General features: G+C 47.4%; 2 protein-coding genes and 1 non-coding gene across 7 annotated transcripts; 1 reads left to right on the top strand and 2 right to left on the bottom strand.

Annotated features, from left to right (window-relative positions):
- Positions 1-1,535: 1,535 nt before the first annotated feature.
- On the bottom strand, positions 1,536-5,936 carry HSPA6 (heat shock protein family A (Hsp70) member 6). The gene has a single exon (XM_069546988.1). It carries the CDS (start codon positions 3,800-3,802, stop codon positions 1,871-1,873), a length of 1,932 nt encoding a protein of 643 aa, XP_069403089.1. The 5' UTR covers positions 3,803-5,936; the 3' UTR covers positions 1,536-1,870.
- TRNAG-GCC (transfer RNA glycine (anticodon GCC)) lies at positions 4,472-4,542 on the top strand. The gene has a single exon. It is a non-coding gene; the product is annotated as a tRNA-Gly (tRNA).
- LOC138417211 (low affinity immunoglobulin gamma Fc region receptor II-like) lies at positions 5,896-16,206 on the bottom strand. Of its 5 annotated transcripts, none has more exons than XM_069547012.1 (6): positions 14,198-16,206; positions 12,212-12,232; positions 10,550-10,804; positions 8,747-9,047; positions 7,822-7,917; positions 5,896-7,693 (listed from the first exon to the last, which is right to left on the bottom strand). In XM_069547012.1, exons 1-6 carry the CDS (start codon positions 14,307-14,309, stop codon positions 7,495-7,497), a joined length of 984 nt encoding a protein of 327 aa, XP_069403113.1. In that variant the 5' UTR covers positions 14,310-16,206; the 3' UTR covers positions 5,896-7,494. The 5 variants fall into 5 exon arrangements, with proteins under 5 accessions (XP_069403113.1, XP_069403142.1, XP_069403121.1 ...); XM_069547041.1 differs by having other exon boundaries at positions 8,781-9,047; XM_069547020.1 differs by lacking the exon at positions 7,822-7,917.
- Positions 16,207-16,810: the final 604 nt, after the last annotated feature.

Genomic DNA, 16,810 nt, shown 5'->3' with positions numbered 1-16,810 from the left:
TGGAAAGACATTCAGGGAACGGGGAGTATAATACAGAATATGTGTGTGATATCATCTCTTTTTTGCAAGTTCTTTCAGTGTGAAGCCAAGTCACAAAAGACTTGGGCCTGGTGCAGGAAAAAGCAGTTAAAAATGAGAGCTGACAACCAGACTACAGGTGGGTGGTTACTGCAATCTCCTCTCAATATGCAGGAGATAACCCTTAGCTAAATATAATGTAGCATTCCGCTAACCAAGGCCACTTTCATTTCTGAGATAAAAATGAGTCTTTGGGCTGACTGGGAACTAACTTACACAAACTCACCCTTCTCTTATGTCATTTAACTGGTAGTAAAGTTGAGCCTGTGGATATTCCCCGGGTTCAGTCACTTGCTATAAAAAGCACATACTCACTTAATGAATAATGCAAAGATACAATAAAATATACTTTTTCTCTCAGGGCTCAGCATCCAACTGTGTTCTAAAGGAATAATATGTACAATTTCACAATATCTGAGGGAAAATCTTTTTTTCTTTTTTTTAATGGTCTGTTTGTGAGGTAAGAGTGCACAGAACGCAGAAGTAGGCAGGACATAGTTCTTAATTCCAACTCTCCCCACCACCCACGTTCCCCGACTTAATAGATATGGATACTGAGTAAATTTTTTAACCTCTTTTAACCTCTGGATCCTCACTTTCAAAAGAGATAATACACTGTTATGTTGCTGTGATGATTAAATTCAATTGTACACAGTCAACAATCAATTAGTAATGATTAGTAATAGTGAATATTTATTGCTCAATACTAGATGCCTAGCCTAACATTCTTCTTCACTTCTCACATACTTAATTGTACCCTCATAGCAAACTGAGATACTATTTGATCATCATCCCCATTAAATAGAAGGGAAACTGAAGCTCAGAGTTTGCCTTGCAGAGCAGATAAAGTAACACCCATCTGGTTCCAGCACAGCCGTTTTACTACACAGTTGCCACTGTCGTCATCATCGCTGTCATCCTGGGGCCCATCAGCACAAAGCACGTGGGACCATGCAATTTCTTTCACACAGATGAGATCAATAATAACTTTAATTACACCACTAGACTTACTCTCTTAATCTAACAAATACTATTCCCCAGAATCCAGGACTTGGGGTTTGTTCGCTAAAAGAACAATAAGGTCACATTATGAGAGGCAAATAATTAGCATATAAACTTTGTGTCCGTGTTATTAGGACACACAGACTGGCAAACTCAACTAAGCTCCCAATACAGAATTTTTACTTTAGGGTCTTGCCAAAACTTGTTTCTCTTCATTCTCTGCTTTTCCAACTCCACCTCCCTCCCTCTTTCAACACAATATCACAATTCTCTCTCCTCACACTTCAATACTATTTCAGTGTGCCTTCCTCAAACTCTTCCTCTTGCTTTCCCTTATAGAAATTATGCACACAGCCTCATGAATTTTCTTCCCATCCCTCCTTCAAAACCCACCCCAACATTTCTGCTTCTGAAAGCCCTGCCCCTTCGTCTACTTAATTGGATAGAAAGAAAACTAAGAAATTCTAAAAGTTTATTTAGCTGTATTATTTCATATAACAAATCCATACATGCAAGTAACAAAATACATTAAATGTAGGTAAAAGCAATATTTAAGTACCATACAAATGTTCATAAAGATTACTTCTGCTTGTCTGATGTAGGAGATTTTTTATAAGTCAAATGACAAATACCTCAGTAATAAAACATAGACAAAAAAAAAAAAGTCTCTGTTGAGGGTAAGATTCTCCTCCACTCCCACCCCTGAAGTTAGGCAGGATCACGGTAGAAAGTCTAGAAAGTCCACAAACCCAGCCCTTACAGTCTTAGCTGACCCGTTCAGAGGGGCCATTTAATCGACCTCCTCAATGACAGGGCCAGTACTAGGGGCTCCATGTCGGGCTTGAGCTCCACAACTGTTGCCCACAGAGACACCAGGCCCCCCATAGAGCCTGGAGAAGATGGGGCAACAGATCTGCTCCAGCTCCCTCTTTTGATGCTCATATTCCTCTTTCTCTGCTAACTGGTTGTGCTCCAGCCAAGCAAGGACTTCCTGACACTTGTCTTGTACTTTGCACCTGTCCTCTTCAGGAATCTTATCTCTAAGCCTCTCCTCTTGCAAGGAGCTCTTCACATGGAAGACATAGGCCTCCAGAGAGTTTTTGGCAGCCACCCTGTCTCTCTGGGCCTCATCCTCAGCCTTGTACTGCTCAGCCTCACGAACCATCCTCTCCACCTCCTCCTTGCTCAGCCGGCCCTTGTCATTGGTGATGGTGATCTTGTTAGCTTTGCCTGTGCTCCTGTCAGTGGCTGTCACACTCAGGATGCCATTGGCGTCAATGTCGAAGGTCACCTCGATCTGGGGGACTCCACGTGGGGCAGGAGGGATGCCACTGAGCTCAAAGCGCCCTAGCAGGTTGTTGTCCCTGGTCATGGCCCTCTCACCCTCATACACCTGAATCAGGACCCCAGGCTGGTTGTCTGAATAGGTGGTGAAAGTCTGGGTCTGCTTGGTTGGGATAGTGGCATTCCTCTGGATCAATGTAGTCATCACCCCACCAGCTGTCTCCAGCCCCAGGGACAGGGGAGCCACATCCAGCAGCAAGAGATCTTGCACCTTCTCACACGTGTCCCCCATCAACACTGCTGCCTGCACAGCTGCCCCATAGGCCACAGCTTCATCCGGGTTGATGCTTTTGTTCAGCTCCCTGCCATTGAAGAAGTCCTGCAGGAGCTTCTGTACCTTGGGGATTCGGGTAGAGCCACCCACCAGGACAACGTCATGGATCTGGGCCTTGCCCAGCTTGGCATCCCTCAAGGCCTTCTCCACCGGCTCCAGGGTGCTGCGGAAGAGGTCCGAGCACAGTTCTTCAAAGCGGGCTCGAGTGATAGAAGTGTAGAAGTCCACACCCTCAAATAGGGAATCGATCTCCAGAGTGGCCTGGGTACTGGACGACAGGGTGCGCTTGGCGCGCTCACAGGCTGTGCGGAGCCTGCGCAGGGCCCGCTTGTTCCTGCTCAAATCCTTCCCGTGCTTCCGCCGGAACTCCTCCATGAAGTGGTTCACCAGCCGGTTGTCAAAGTCCTCTCCACCCAGGTGAGTGTCTCCAGCCGTGGCCTTCACCTCAAAGACACCAGCGTCGATGGTGAGGACTGACACGTCGAAGGTGCCCCCACCCAGGTCGAAAATGAGCACGTTGCGCTCCCCGGCGCCCAGCCGGTCCAGGCCGTAGGCGATGGCAGCTGCCGTGGGCTCGTTGATGATCCTCAGGACGTTGAGCCCCGCAATGGCACCCGCGTCCTTAGTGGCCTGACGCTGCGAGTCGTTGAAGTAGGCGGGCACCGTGATTACAGCGTGCTTCACGGGCTGGCCCAGGTAAGCCTCCGCCGTCTCCTTCATCTTGCTCAGCACCATGGACGAGATCTCCTCGGGGTAGAACGCCTTGTCCTCCCCGCGGTAGGACACGCGCACCTTGGGCTTGCCGCCCTCGCTCACCACCTGGAAGGGCCAGTGCTTCATGTCCGACTGCACAGTGGGGTCTGCGAACCTGCGCCCGATCAGTCGCTTGACGTCGAACACGGTGTTGTGCGGGTTCAGGGCCGCCTGGCTCTTGGCCGCGTCGCCCACCAGCCGTTCCGTGTCTGAGAAGGCCACGTAGCTGGGGGTGGTGCGGTTGCCCTGGTCGTTGGCAAGGATCTCCACCCGGCCGTGCTGGAACACGCCCACGCACGAGTACGTGGTGCCCAGGTCGATGCCTATGGCCAGCTCCCGCGCGGCGGACATGGTTGTGGTATCTCCCGCTCCCGGCGACTAGTGCAATACAGAGTCGGATGCACGAACCTGCGGAAGTCGGTGCTGCTCAGCTGTGGAGGTGCGCGCCGCGGCGCCGCTCTCCTGCCAGCCCAGCTCGGATCTGCTCGGCTCCGGCTCCACGAGCTTTTTATCCTGTTGCGGCAGACCCGCCTCCTCCCCCTGCCGCCGCCGCCGCGAAACTTCCAGTGCCTTCGCGGCGAGCCCAGAGCCACCCGGCCCGCCCGCTCCGGCTGACTCAGCCCAGGAGGCGCTGCGCTGACGCTGGGAGAAGGTTCGAGCGGATCCGGCCGTGCAGGGAGCGGCGGCCCACCAGCGTCTGACTCAGAGTTTCAGAGAAAGTTCCAGCTTCTCCCGGCTTGTTCTAAGGGCGAGAGGTTGGGGCAGAAGAATGGTAAGGTGAAAACTTGTTCTCCCTCTGGTTGGTTGAAGAGGGCGGTTTTGAGTCCAGCGGCTCGAGAAAAAACGAAAGCAATAGAGCCATGGCTTCAAGGACAGAGGTTTAAAGTTTTATTTTAGTCTTGAAACATGAAGGCAGTGTTTTCAAAATTGTGACTAAGAGGTCAGATTGCTGTTATGGGGTGGGACTTAGGGTCGAGATGATGATAAGAGAGAGTGTTGCGACCAGCTTTCACGGAAGTAGCATTGGTGGTTCAGTGGTAGAATTCTCGCCTGCCACGCGGGAGGCCCGGGTTCGATTCCCGGCCAATGCAATCGCTTTTTTTTTTCTTTCAGGGTACCTTCATTTTAACATTTCTTTTTTCTGTTTTTTTCTTTAATTCAACTTCTAAAGTGGATCTTCATTAAAAAAAAATTCTATTCGAGTGTACTTGTTTTAAAATGTTTCTGTTGCTGTACAGCAAAGTGAATCACTTATACATGTACATATATCCATTCTTTTTTTAGATTCTTTTTCCATAAAGGTTGTTATAGAATAACTATACATCCTCAAAAAGAAGGAACCTATTTTATAACCCAAGAGGGAGAGAAGCTGTCAGCTTTAAATTCATTCTCTCTCAGTGTTTAGCTGGCCAGGCCTGTGTGTCAAAGTCAGGATATTTTAGGCAAGGCCCTGCAAAAAAGGGTGCTCCAAGGGTGTTTCCAAGCTTCTAAAACAAGCTGTAGAACAAAATATACAGTACAATCCAATTACGGTATGTACAGATCTGTGACACCAACTACTTGTACATCCTTGCACAAATCATTTCAACCATCTGGTTCATTGCTCGCTCCGTTTTAAAATGAGGAGATTGAACTTCATCTTTTCTAAGACGTTCTAGCTGTAGAAGTCTCTGATTTCATCCAGGAGCAAAAGAGGATTCCTGTTTCCCCTAAACTATGTACTTGCTCTATACCTGAAAAAATCAAGCTTGTGTTGATAAGAAAAAGAGGAGTGATCTGCTATGTCTATCATATGGTGCCATATATACTTTATTCGTTTTAACCCTTAACAACAGTACAGTAAGGAACCTTAGTGTGCTAGATATTGATGATGCTTAAAAATATGTATGAGTCTCCTCTTTTCAGCCTCAAAAAAGCATTGCAATTTCATGCCTCTTCAGGTCAGGTTGTACAACTTGTTTTGATTAATGAAATTCAAGTATGCGTGATATGTTACTTTTGGACAGAGACAGAGTGCATTTAATTACTGTCCTGATTGTTACTGTTCTCTTTGCCTTCCTTGGCGATGAGTGGTAGTTGGTGTTAAAATGAAAGTAGAGTATAAACCTGAGCCATCCCATGAGAGATAGCTTCCTTAGGAAGTCTTCCACATATATAGCAGAAGATGAGTGAGAAATAAACCTTTGATGATTTATGCCACTAAGATTGTATTTTTACAGCATATGAGCTAATATACTGGCTAGAGCTAGTCAAACGGCATTATCCCCATTTTTTTTCCAATGTGACTAGCCACAGAAACATAACTCACCCACGCTTCTACCTTTGATTTCGTCCGTACTCCAACTTAGACCTTCATATGTGGTTTTTTTTTTCAGTTACTATAGTAAAAGCACTATTATCTATTTAAAGGGAAAGTACCAGCCAAATAGTGTGCTCTGAAGACATCAGATTCCATAAGCATTTATTAAACATCTACTATGTTCCAAAGACATTATGCTTCCATGTATGTTGTTACACTTTAACCTCACATGATATCCCTGGGGAGGGAGATAAAGATATTACTATTTCACAGAAGAAGAATCTAATTCATAGAGTAGTTAAATGAGTTCTTCAAGACAAAGCACCTAGCAAATGGTAGAAATGAAACACAGATCCAGGTTGTTCGACTCTCTTTGTAGTATGCTTTCCACGGCTACTGTACAGGCTTAGAGAGTCAGTTCAATCAGAGGGAAGTAGATCCAACTAATACACTACTTTACAAGATGTGACGGGTGAAAGTAAAACATGAGTTTAGACAGATAACATTCAAAGCTGAAATGCATGTACTAGTGGGATATTTTGGGTAGTGTCTAACAGGGTGTTCAGTAGTACTGAATTGGACTTCTGCTTCTGGTAAGATGGAGTAGATGTACTTTTTAAAAAAGTGTCTGATTTTGAATGCTGAAGAACTTACTCATTCCGTAAATATGTATTGAGGGCCTTATCATGTGCCAGACACTGACCTTGACTCTTAAGTATGTAGTAGTGAACAAAACAGACAAAGGCCCAGGTCTCCTGGAGCATGTTTTAATGAGAGAGGGAGTAGTCAGTTGGTGATATATACATGGGGCGGGGGGGGGGGGGGGGGGGGGAGGAAATACAGCAATAAACAACTGAACAACTGAACATATTCAGTTGGAGATGAGAACAATGGGGAAAAATAAAGCAGGAGAGCAGGATTAGGAGATGGTGGAGAAGTGAGGTTAGGTTGAATGACCAAGGAGACCTCACTGATGAGGTGATATTTGAGTAAAGACCATGAAGAAGCATGATGTGGATATCTATAAGAACATTTCAGGAACAGTAAATAACATAAACCTGTAGCAGAAATATAATTGAAGTGTCCAAGGAAGCAAAACAGAGCAGTAAATGAGGTCAGAGAGGCATTGAGGAGCAAGATCATGTAGTACCTTGTAGAACATGGCAAAGGCTTTAGCTATTACTCTAAATGCAAGGGGGAAGCTATTACATAGCTTCCAGAAAAGAAGTGACAGATACAACACACACTGGCTGTTGTGAGAATAGACTGTTGGGTGACATGGTTGAGTGCAGGAAGACCAGGCAGGAGGCTGTTGCAATAATCCAAGTAAGAGAGGATGGTGGCTTGGATCAAGATGCTGCCATGTCTACCCACCTCCTGGGGCTGTGCCATCCCTCCAGGCAGCCCCGGCCCCCATGAGCCCATCTGCATCCTGTGAGAAGTGGGAAGATTGTTGGATTTACTTTGAAAGAAGCACCAGGATTTACTGAGGTTTCATATATTTGAGGAGCCTCTGGCGAGGAGCTGGGAGAACACATTTGCTGTGAGTCCATGTAGAGCTAGATGGGCTGGGACTGTGCCTTAGCCTTTGGGAGATCAGTGAAGGTAGGACCTGTTACCTTCTACTTGATCTGGAGATCACAGGTTTTTTCTTTCCCTGGAGCCTCCTTAGCCCAGGTTGTTGTCAAGGTGAGGCCAGGGAAGAGGAAAGTTATGGACTGAAGAGTTGCTGCCACTACTGCTGTTACATCATGGAATGAAGAGTCATTTGTTCTGAGGGTCTTGGCTCCATCTGGCTTTGTAATTCTTCCAGTCTCCCATGGAGCTTTGAAGGTCTCTCTGCACTGAAAAATACAGGCCTGTATCCACTGCCAAAAGGAGCCCCATCACCAGGCAGAAAGTGATTTGATACCAAGGTGGAAAGATGAGTGGAACTGCTGGACCTAATCAGAGAGGCAGAGGAATGGGAAAAATGACAGTTGTTAAGACAGAAATTTGGAACAAACAGTCATGTCCCTAGTGAGGCGTCTTTGCAAAGCAACCCAAGCCAAGGCCAGGAGCAGACAGCTACCCCAGGAAGTCTTCAGTGAATCGCTTCATCTCTCTGCCTTCCCAAATAAAGTGCTGGATCGGCATTTCCCAAAGGATGACCTCAAACACATCTGTTCTGCAGGACATTAAGAGAAGTTATAGAAGAAGAAGGATTCTGTGGTTACCTGAGTTTAGCAAATGCCTTACCAGACATAATTTAAAAGTTTTCTTTGAGACAGGGCTTCTTGAAGCCTTTGGTATGCATTATGAATATAAAAGGAGATGAAAAGAATACGTAGTGTGTTCTACATTAATTTGACCACAGAACCCTTCATTCTGAAAGGGCTGTCAAAGAGTTATGTGATTGGGGAACAGCTTTTGGGAAACATTGAACTTGGGAATACACAGATGACATCAACACTTTTTCACTCACCACCTCCTCTGAACCCAGGGCTAGGTACTCACTAATGAACATCAGGCTGGCATAAATAATCTGTGATACCGTCTGAAAGGACATAATATGGATTCCATAATGTATGGTTTCTCAAGAACAGGCAGAAGTCTTGTTCTTTGTGTGTAGAGAGAGGTTCTCCTGCCAACATGGATGCAGCAAGCTAAGAGTCGATCCTAGGGTGAGAGGCTCAGTAGGGAAACGCAGTAAGCGTTAGATGCCGGGAGAGACACGTGATAGAGTGGTTTGAATGAGATGCAAAAGAGGGAGAGTGGCAGTGTCTGGGAGTTGGATACGGAGGATGAAAATGTAGATTTTGTCCCCTGAGAGTTAAAACACCAAATGAATGACACCCATTTCTATAATCCCTGAGAAATGACCTGGAACACAGCTTCACATTCACAGAACCATCAGGCCAAACTAGGACTTTCAGGGTTCCTGTTTATGTTAAGCAGGCGCTCCCAGGAAAACAAACATTCTGGAGTCCAGAAAAGATTAGTAATCCCCTCACTACCCGTCTTTCCAAGGTGTACATCTCCTTGAACAACCTTCATTCCCATCTTGGACAGTGATGTTCATGGGCTGTGACGAGTGTGGCATCTTCCCGAGAAACGCTGTGCAGTGGTACTGGCCGCTGTGACTGAGGTTGGCGCGTGGGATAGAGAAGTTGGAGCGCAGATAGGAAAATGTCTTGGATTTCCCATCCTGGTAGAACGTGATCTTACTCAGAGGGTGGTTTCTCCAGCTGTGGCACCTCAGCACGATGGGCTCCCCTTCCTGGAACACGAGGCTGGGGGTCTGGAGCAGCAGCCAGTCTGAAAGACACAAAGGGACCGCAGGACCCAGAAGGTCTTGACTCAGATCTGAGACCCAGACCATCCCTCCAGGGGCCAGTATGTGTGGGGGAGTTTAAATGTGGAATCACATCCCCCTGGTCTCTAATTCTGGCTCCTTCATGCGTGCACCCTGTGATCCTGGGTAAATAATGAATTCTTCTGGGGCTCAGTTTCCTCGTATGCGGAACTAGTCACAATAGCACCATTAGCTGTACTATCTACAGTAGCTGCTGACACACAATAGGTGTTCAGATATGCTTGTCTTCTCGTCCCGTCCTGGGAGACACAGCTGCAGCCCTGTCTGGCCCAAGAGGCCTCTGCAGGAGGATACAGGGGACCTGGAGTGAAATCCCTTCCCTAAGGGAAGGAGAGAGATGAGGGAGAAGCCAGTCTGAGAGAGGAGACAGCATGTGAGGGGGACACAGCAGAGAGAGACCTGTGTCCTTGGGGAAAGTCATGGGCATCCAACAAATATTGGTTTACTTGGTGCATATTAGTAAATGTGGAATTCAGTGGGGACTTTGTCTCAAGGCAGCAGTGACATGAGTGGGCCATTAGCAGGCTGTGTATTTTTCCCCCAAATTTCATTTTTTTACCAAGGAAAAATATTTAATTTCTTTGTTGTGTAGGGAATAGAGGCTTAGGTAGCTACTTCTAATCCTGATCTCAGCCCACACCGACCTTTTTCCTGAAGTTATAGGACAGAGGAGAGTCGAAATTGGAAAAAAAGGGCAGGAAACAACAGATACCTCGGGAGGGAGCAGGGAGATAAGAAAAAATGACAACAGTCACATGTGTGCCGGTCAACAACACTTAGATCCTTCAGCAAATCATAACGCCAACCAAATTGTATTTATGGAAGCCACCTCAGTAAGAAGCCCATGCACCTCAACTAGACACTAGCCCACACACAGCAACGAAGACACAGAGCAGCCATAGACAAATAAATAAAAATGTAAAAGACACGTGTTTCACCTCAGTTGCACAGAGAGAGGGCAGGGATTAGGGAGATGCAGATTCTCACCAGAACCTCGTGGGGGAGGCAGTGGTATCTCCACTAGCAGGAGAGGAAACTGAGGCTCAAAGGTGAATGAAATCATCATGCTTAGATGGCTAGTAATTCCCTGTGCATTTGACTCTGCCACAAAAATGGGAAGATTTCTATGAATTAGAGATTTTCTTCTGCTGCTCTCACACCCAGATGCCTGTTGGTGGCCTGGTCACCTTCTTGCTCAGTCAGCACGAAGACAAAGGAGCTCAGCATATTCTGAGAAATCTCTTAGGAACTTCCACCTCGCCACTCATACTAAGCCGAAGAGGTGGGTTGAAAAGGGAAATGAGTGGACCAAAACCACTTCAAACAACTCACAGCCGTGCTCTCCAGTAAGTCGGCAACTGCCCTTTCCTAAAAACCTCTGCCGTGGAAGCAGATTTCATCTCTCCTTGTTCTCCCAGACTCTCCAGGGCCTTCCTCCACTGACCAGAAATCACATCCAGATGCACAGGGTCGCTGAGGCTGGTCTGCTCCCTCTGGCACCTGTAGGATCCACTGTCATTGCTGTTGGCCCTAAAGCTGTAGCTGGGCTGGTTCTGGGTGTGGATGGAGCTCCCGTTATGGAACCACGTGGTGAGGTTGCCTGCATAGAAGCTGGTTCCCTGGCACATCAGCGTCACGTGATCCTCCCTGAGCACATTGATCCACGCAGGCTGGATGTTCACCACAGCTTTTGGGAGATCTGGTGAGGGGCAGAGAGAGGAGGCAGCATGAGGAAAAGGGACCCCAAGGGCCTGGAAGTGAAGTTGCTCAGTCGTGTCCGACTTTTTGCGACCGCATGGGCAGTAGCCTGCACCAGACTTTTCCCTCCATGGAATTTTCTAGGCAAGAGGACTGGAGTGGGTTGCCATTTCCTTCTCCAGGGAATCTTCCCGACCCAGGGATCGAACCCAGGTCTCCCACATTGTAGACAGACGCTTTACCATCTGAGCCACCAGGGAAGTCCCCAAGGGCCTAAGCAGACCCCAAATCTCAGATGATGGAAGACTGTGGCCATGCTGCGGAGATCAGGAGAAGAACCCAACCCAGGACAGTTCTGCACCTGAAGGCGATGCTGGTGGCAGTTCTGCAGCCACACAGGGGCCCCCAGGAGCCCAGACTCTCTCAGGGAGGAGAGGATGGGGGTAGGGAAATGGGAGGGGGGCAAGCAAACAGTCTAGAAACACAGGTACATCTCACCCGAGGAGCTCTACCCAGTTCCTTCTCTCTGTCTCTATTTCTTTTTCTCTCTTGAACTCACACTCAGACACACACACACACACTACACATACATCCTTTGGGGAATCACTTCCCCCACCTCCATAACCTGAGGCATTTGGACACTAGTGGATAAACTGTCTTCCCAGCTGGATGAAGACAAGGGGGCCACCTGGTGGAGGTGCCAGGCTGAGAGTCAGAGGTCACATTTCTCTTCTGACCCGTTTCATTCTTTGTCCTTTAGAAGAGACCTGTCCTGACACCAAAGCACAGAGGAGTCTCTATGGCCTCAGGAGAATAAGAAAGAGTGAGAAAGGCCAGAAGGCCAGTCTAGGAGCCCTGGATTCAGTGACCCAGGAGAGCCCCACCCCCTACCAGTCCTGGGTGGTGGAGAGGTTAGTGGTGCTGAGAAAGCAGTGCCCAGCAGTGTTCACCCCACCCAGCTGCAGCCAGTAATATGGCCTCCTCTTCCTGTCCAAGGGAACAGGCCCTGAAGCCTTCAGATGCATGAAAAATGGACAGTTTATCAACCCATGGGGGTAACCTAAGCATATCATGTGATTCTGCATAGCCTGAGCTCGTGGTTTAGTTTGGAAAGAGGAAGCAATTGAGACAGAGGACAGTTATTTTCTGTGACAGAATCTGTGAGGTCTCATCATTTCAGAAGCAGGAGGGCTGAGGCATCTGTGCCCCTTGGCTGCCCACCCCTGGCTTCAGTGGAAGGGAAGCAGGAAGGAGAAGGGGGTGCAGGGCTTCTTGTGGGCACAACTCCTCTTTCCTAGCTCTACCTCAGTCCTGGGTTGCTGGTGCATCCAGAGTTCCTCCAGACAGGGTACAGGGAGCAGAGAGAGAGGGTGGCTGGGGGACAGAAGGGATGCGGTGGAGCACTTACCACGTTTCCCAGGAACAGGAGCTGCAAGAGAGAAAGCAAAGATCAGCCTGGTGTTTGGATATGATGATTCATCATTACAAATAATCACATTGTGAAAGGTTGTCGCTGAGCCGTGAAAAACGCCAGGACTCTTGGCCTCTGGAGAAGAGGAATTCAATCCAGGCCAGTGACGAGGCATGATTTCTCAAAGCTTTTGTGTAATAAAGTTTTATTAAAGTATAAAAGAGATAGAGAAGGCCACTCCTTAGACTGGTCTTCTGACATAGACATCAGAAGGGGGCAGAAAGAGTGCTGCTGTGCTAGTTTTTAACAAGAAGTTATATTCCTACCAACAGGCTGCTAATTAGAGGAAGGAAATGTCTCAAAACTCAGAGAGTGGTACCAGGCCCCTTATCACAACATACATTTTGAGGTAACATTGGCACAAGGTGAGTCATCCCAGGCCATAAAATGATTGACATGAATCTTGAGGAAAGGGAGATTTCCAAACAAATACATAGTCTCATTAACATAGTTTAAGAGAACATTTCCATTGGTAAAACATACTGGTCTGTTGAGCTCTTATGGGTTCGGAGTGTTAGGCAAAACCGACTTAAAGAAAGACAGAATCTAAGGTAAATACATGGTTCATTAACATAGCTTAAGAAAAACATTTCCATAAGAAAAACACGTTGGTTAGCTCAAGGTTTGAGAAAAGTTAAGTTTAGGTAGAACCAGCTGTTGTCAGGGCCACACAGCATTTTAAGGGAAACCTCCTTTTAATTTTGCATGGAGAAGGGGAATAAAATCTGACACTTGTAGTTTCCTCCTGCCGTTTAAGAGAGAAATTTAGAAAATGTCTGATACTTGCAGCCAATCCTTCATTTGGGGGCCCCTCGCCTTCCTGCCTGGAGAATCCCAGGGACGGCGGAGCCTGGTGGGCTGCCGTCTATGGGTTGGCACAGAGTCGGACATGACTGATGCGACTTAGCAGCCCTGCCTGTTACCCTCTCACTTGCAGATCCCCTTACCTCTCTCGTGAGTCTCTTGTGGTCCTTTAACGTCATGTCTGCGTTTCGTTCACCTGTGTTGTTCATGCCTTAACTTGTCCAGCTGCATTAACAAAATTACCACACAGGGGCCAGACTGATATCTTCATAAATTTACTGTCACCATATTCAGAAAGACACTAAACTGCAGTTCTGACACTTGAGTACATTTGCTCTGATTCTCTTGGTAGTGATACTGATCTTTTCCTCTCTTCATGCCTGCAGTGCAAGGAGGCATTCCTGATGTCTCTGGTCCCACAGCTGATGCTGCTGGAGTTGCCGGGCTAACATATTCTCTGATCTCCATCCCTGAATAACCCAGACTCTCGTGCACTTTTCCCCGGGGGACTCTCCTTTCACAGAAAGAGAAAAGGCCCTGCTGCCTAAAGTGGCAGGCACAGAGGATGGCCTCTGCTTCCCAAGGCAGTTTTTATTGCTCCCTCACACCTCTTATTGCTTAAGACAGCATCGGCCCTCTGGCCTAAGATTAGTCCCAGTGAAACATACATTTCTAAGGAAGGTGAACACCTTGGCCATCATCAGTCCTTCAAGCCTAGGTCACTGGACATTCCTCAAGGCTGGCTCAGCTGTGGGAGATGGCAGATTACCAGGGACCTTGGTGCCCAGTGTCATTGGGCAAAATGTTTAAAAAGCCCTACTTCTGCCAATTTCATAATTTCCCAAGGCCAGCAAGGTTGTCAGAATGTGATTTTCATCAGCCTGCCTTCACCCTCCTGATTTTCCTGATGTGCTTCCCACTGCAGCCCTCATCCTTGCCTCTGGCGGTAGAGAGGTTAGTGGTGCAGAGAAAGCAGTGCCCAGCAGTGTTCACCCCACCCAGCTGCAACCAGTGATACCACCTCCTATTTCTGCAACAACCCAGGTGGCAGCAGCTGACTTGGAGAATCCCACCTGCCTATGGTCCTGCTCCACTGTCCCTGCCGGGCCCCCGACTCACCCAGGAAGAGCAGAGCTGTCCACAATAGCGTGTGGCCCCAAGGATGCCAGGGCATGCAGTGAGCTCGGTTCCTCCAGGCAGCAGGGAAGGCTAGGAATGAGGAGATCCCCATCACCTCCTGGAGTGAGCAGGTTGCTCTGACAGCCTGGCACGGCAGGCACTGGCTTCTCTCGAGGCTTGATAGTCCACCCAGAGGGCAAATTCTACAGTCCAAAAGAGGAAGTGAAAAGAAGTGTTGCTCTATCACTGGCTCCTCCCCTTCCACCCTCTTTCATCTAGAGAGTTCCCTCTCAGAAGATTCAGGGCTTCCCAGAATGAATCTGGCTCAGTCCCACTCCAAATTCACAGAAAATGTAGGAACTGGGAAACAAATTCTCCTTGTCCTCTGAGGCCACAGCTGGGCTCAGCCCCAGGGAGGAAGAGGGGAATGGTCACCCCTACTCAGCTCAGAACTCCCTGTCTCTTTGGAAAAGGCGATGGAGGAGTGTGCCAGGGAACTCCCCATCTTCTAGATCCATTTAGAGGTGCAGACACTGGTGTCAGACTCCTCCTGAGACTGAGCAGAGGGGCTTGAGGCCACCTTTCCCCATCATTTGATTGCCTTTATTATCATAATCCAGACTTCGTTTTGGATTGTGGAACCAGGACAGAGAAGTGTGTCAGGGTGGCAATAGAATGATCATGCCCATCTTTTATCACCCTTTGTTTTTCTTTCTTGTGCTCATCCCTCCAACAAATATCTTCTGAACAGCAACTAGTGCCCTGGTTCTTTATCTTTCTCACCCTCATTCCCATCACTGTTCCCATCATTATGGCATGGTGAAAGAGCAGGGCTTTGGAGCTGTATTAGTCTAATTTTGAATGACAGGTAGCTTCTCGGAACTACAGATTCCTCATCTGTATAAATGAAGATTAATATGTCTATCCTTCAAGCAGGATTTCTCAGCCTCAGTACTATTGACATTTGGGGCCAAATAATTCTCGATGTTAGGACCTGTCCCACACATTATAGGGTGTTTAGTAGAGTCGGACATGACTGAGTGACTTCCCTTTCACTTTTCACTTTCATGCATTGGAGAAGGAAATGGCAAGCCACTCCAGTGTTCTTGCCTGGAGAATCCCAGGAACGGGGGAGCCTGGTGGGCTGCCGTCTATGGGGTCACATAGAGTCGGACACGACTGAAGTGACTTAGCAGCACCAGCAGCAACATCCCTGACCTCTACCCATTAGATGCCAAGTGGCATCCCCTAATTGTGAAAATAGAAATGTCTCTAGCCTTTGACAAGTCTGCTTTTGGGGGCAACGTTGCCCCTGGCTGAGAACCACTGCACTCAAGGTTTTTGAAAATTAAAAGATAATTTGTATACTATCACCATCCTTGGTGCATTGTGGGTATTCAGTCAACACTAGTTCCCCTTTTTTGCTTTCTGTCATCATCCTTGTCACCGTTTGCTCACCCTCAACATCCCCAGAACAGAAGATGCTCTGGGATCTCTCTCGGGGCCCTCTGCTGGGGCCTCTCTTCTAAATGCTTTCTCAGGAAACAAGCTGTAATATTGAAGAACATGATATTGTAAAACCTGTTTTTACGCTCTGTGGTCTTCAGAAACCTCAGCCACCCCTTGGCCCCATTGGCTAACGCTTTACTACTGGCCCCATTCCACCCCACCTCCCACTCCCAATCTACCTCCAGCCCTTATCTGATTCTGAGGTGAAAAACTTTCCTTAACCAGTGACAAGGCTCCAGTGAGCTGACATCAACACTTTAAAAGCTAAACATGTATACTATCATGTAAGAATCGAATCACCAGTCTATGTCCGATGCAGGATACAGCATGCTTGGGGCTGGTGCACGGGGATGACCCAGAGGGATGTTGTGGGGAAGGAAGTGGGAGGGGGGTTCATGTTTGGGATCGCATGTACACCCGTGGTGGATTCATGTCAATGTATGGCAAAACCAATACAGTATTATAAAGTAAAATAAAGTAAAAATAAAAAGTTAAAAAAAATAAAAGCTAATTTAGGAACAACTTGGTGGTCCAGCGCATAAGAATCCACCTGCTAATGGAGTAAACACGGGCTGGATTCCTGGTTCGGGAGGATTCCACATTCTGTAGAGCAACTAAGCCTGTGCACCACAGCTACTGAAGCCCAGGTGCCCTCGTGCCCATGCATTGCAACTGGAGAAGGCACTGCAGCGAGAAGCCCACGCACTGCCATTAGAGAGTAGCCCCCGCTCTCAGTAACCAGAGAAAGCCCAGGCACAGCAAGGAAGACCCAGAGCAGTCAGAAAAAACAAGGAAAGAAACTAAAAATAGAGTTATCCTATGATCCTGCAATCCCATCCCTAGGCTTATATATATCCAGAGAAAACCATAATTCCAAAAGATATATGCACCCCAGCGTTGATTGCAGCACTATTGACAGTAGCCAGAACATGAAAAGAGACTAAATGTCTATTATCAGAAGAATGGATAAAGAAATGGTACATATATACATTAGAGTATTATTCAGCCATGAAAAGGGGTGAAATAATGCCATTTGTAGCAACATGGATGGTCCTAGAAATTGTCATATTGAGTGAAGTAAGTCAGACAAGGACACATATCATA

Source organism: Ovis canadensis, chromosome 1 (genome assembly GCF_042477335.2).
Source record: "Ovis canadensis isolate MfBH-ARS-UI-01 breed Bighorn chromosome 1, ARS-UI_OviCan_v2, whole genome shotgun sequence".
NCBI classification, from domain to species: Eukaryota; Metazoa; Chordata; class Mammalia; order Artiodactyla; family Bovidae; genus Ovis; species Ovis canadensis.
This window is presented reverse-complemented; position numbering and strand designations above follow the sequence as displayed.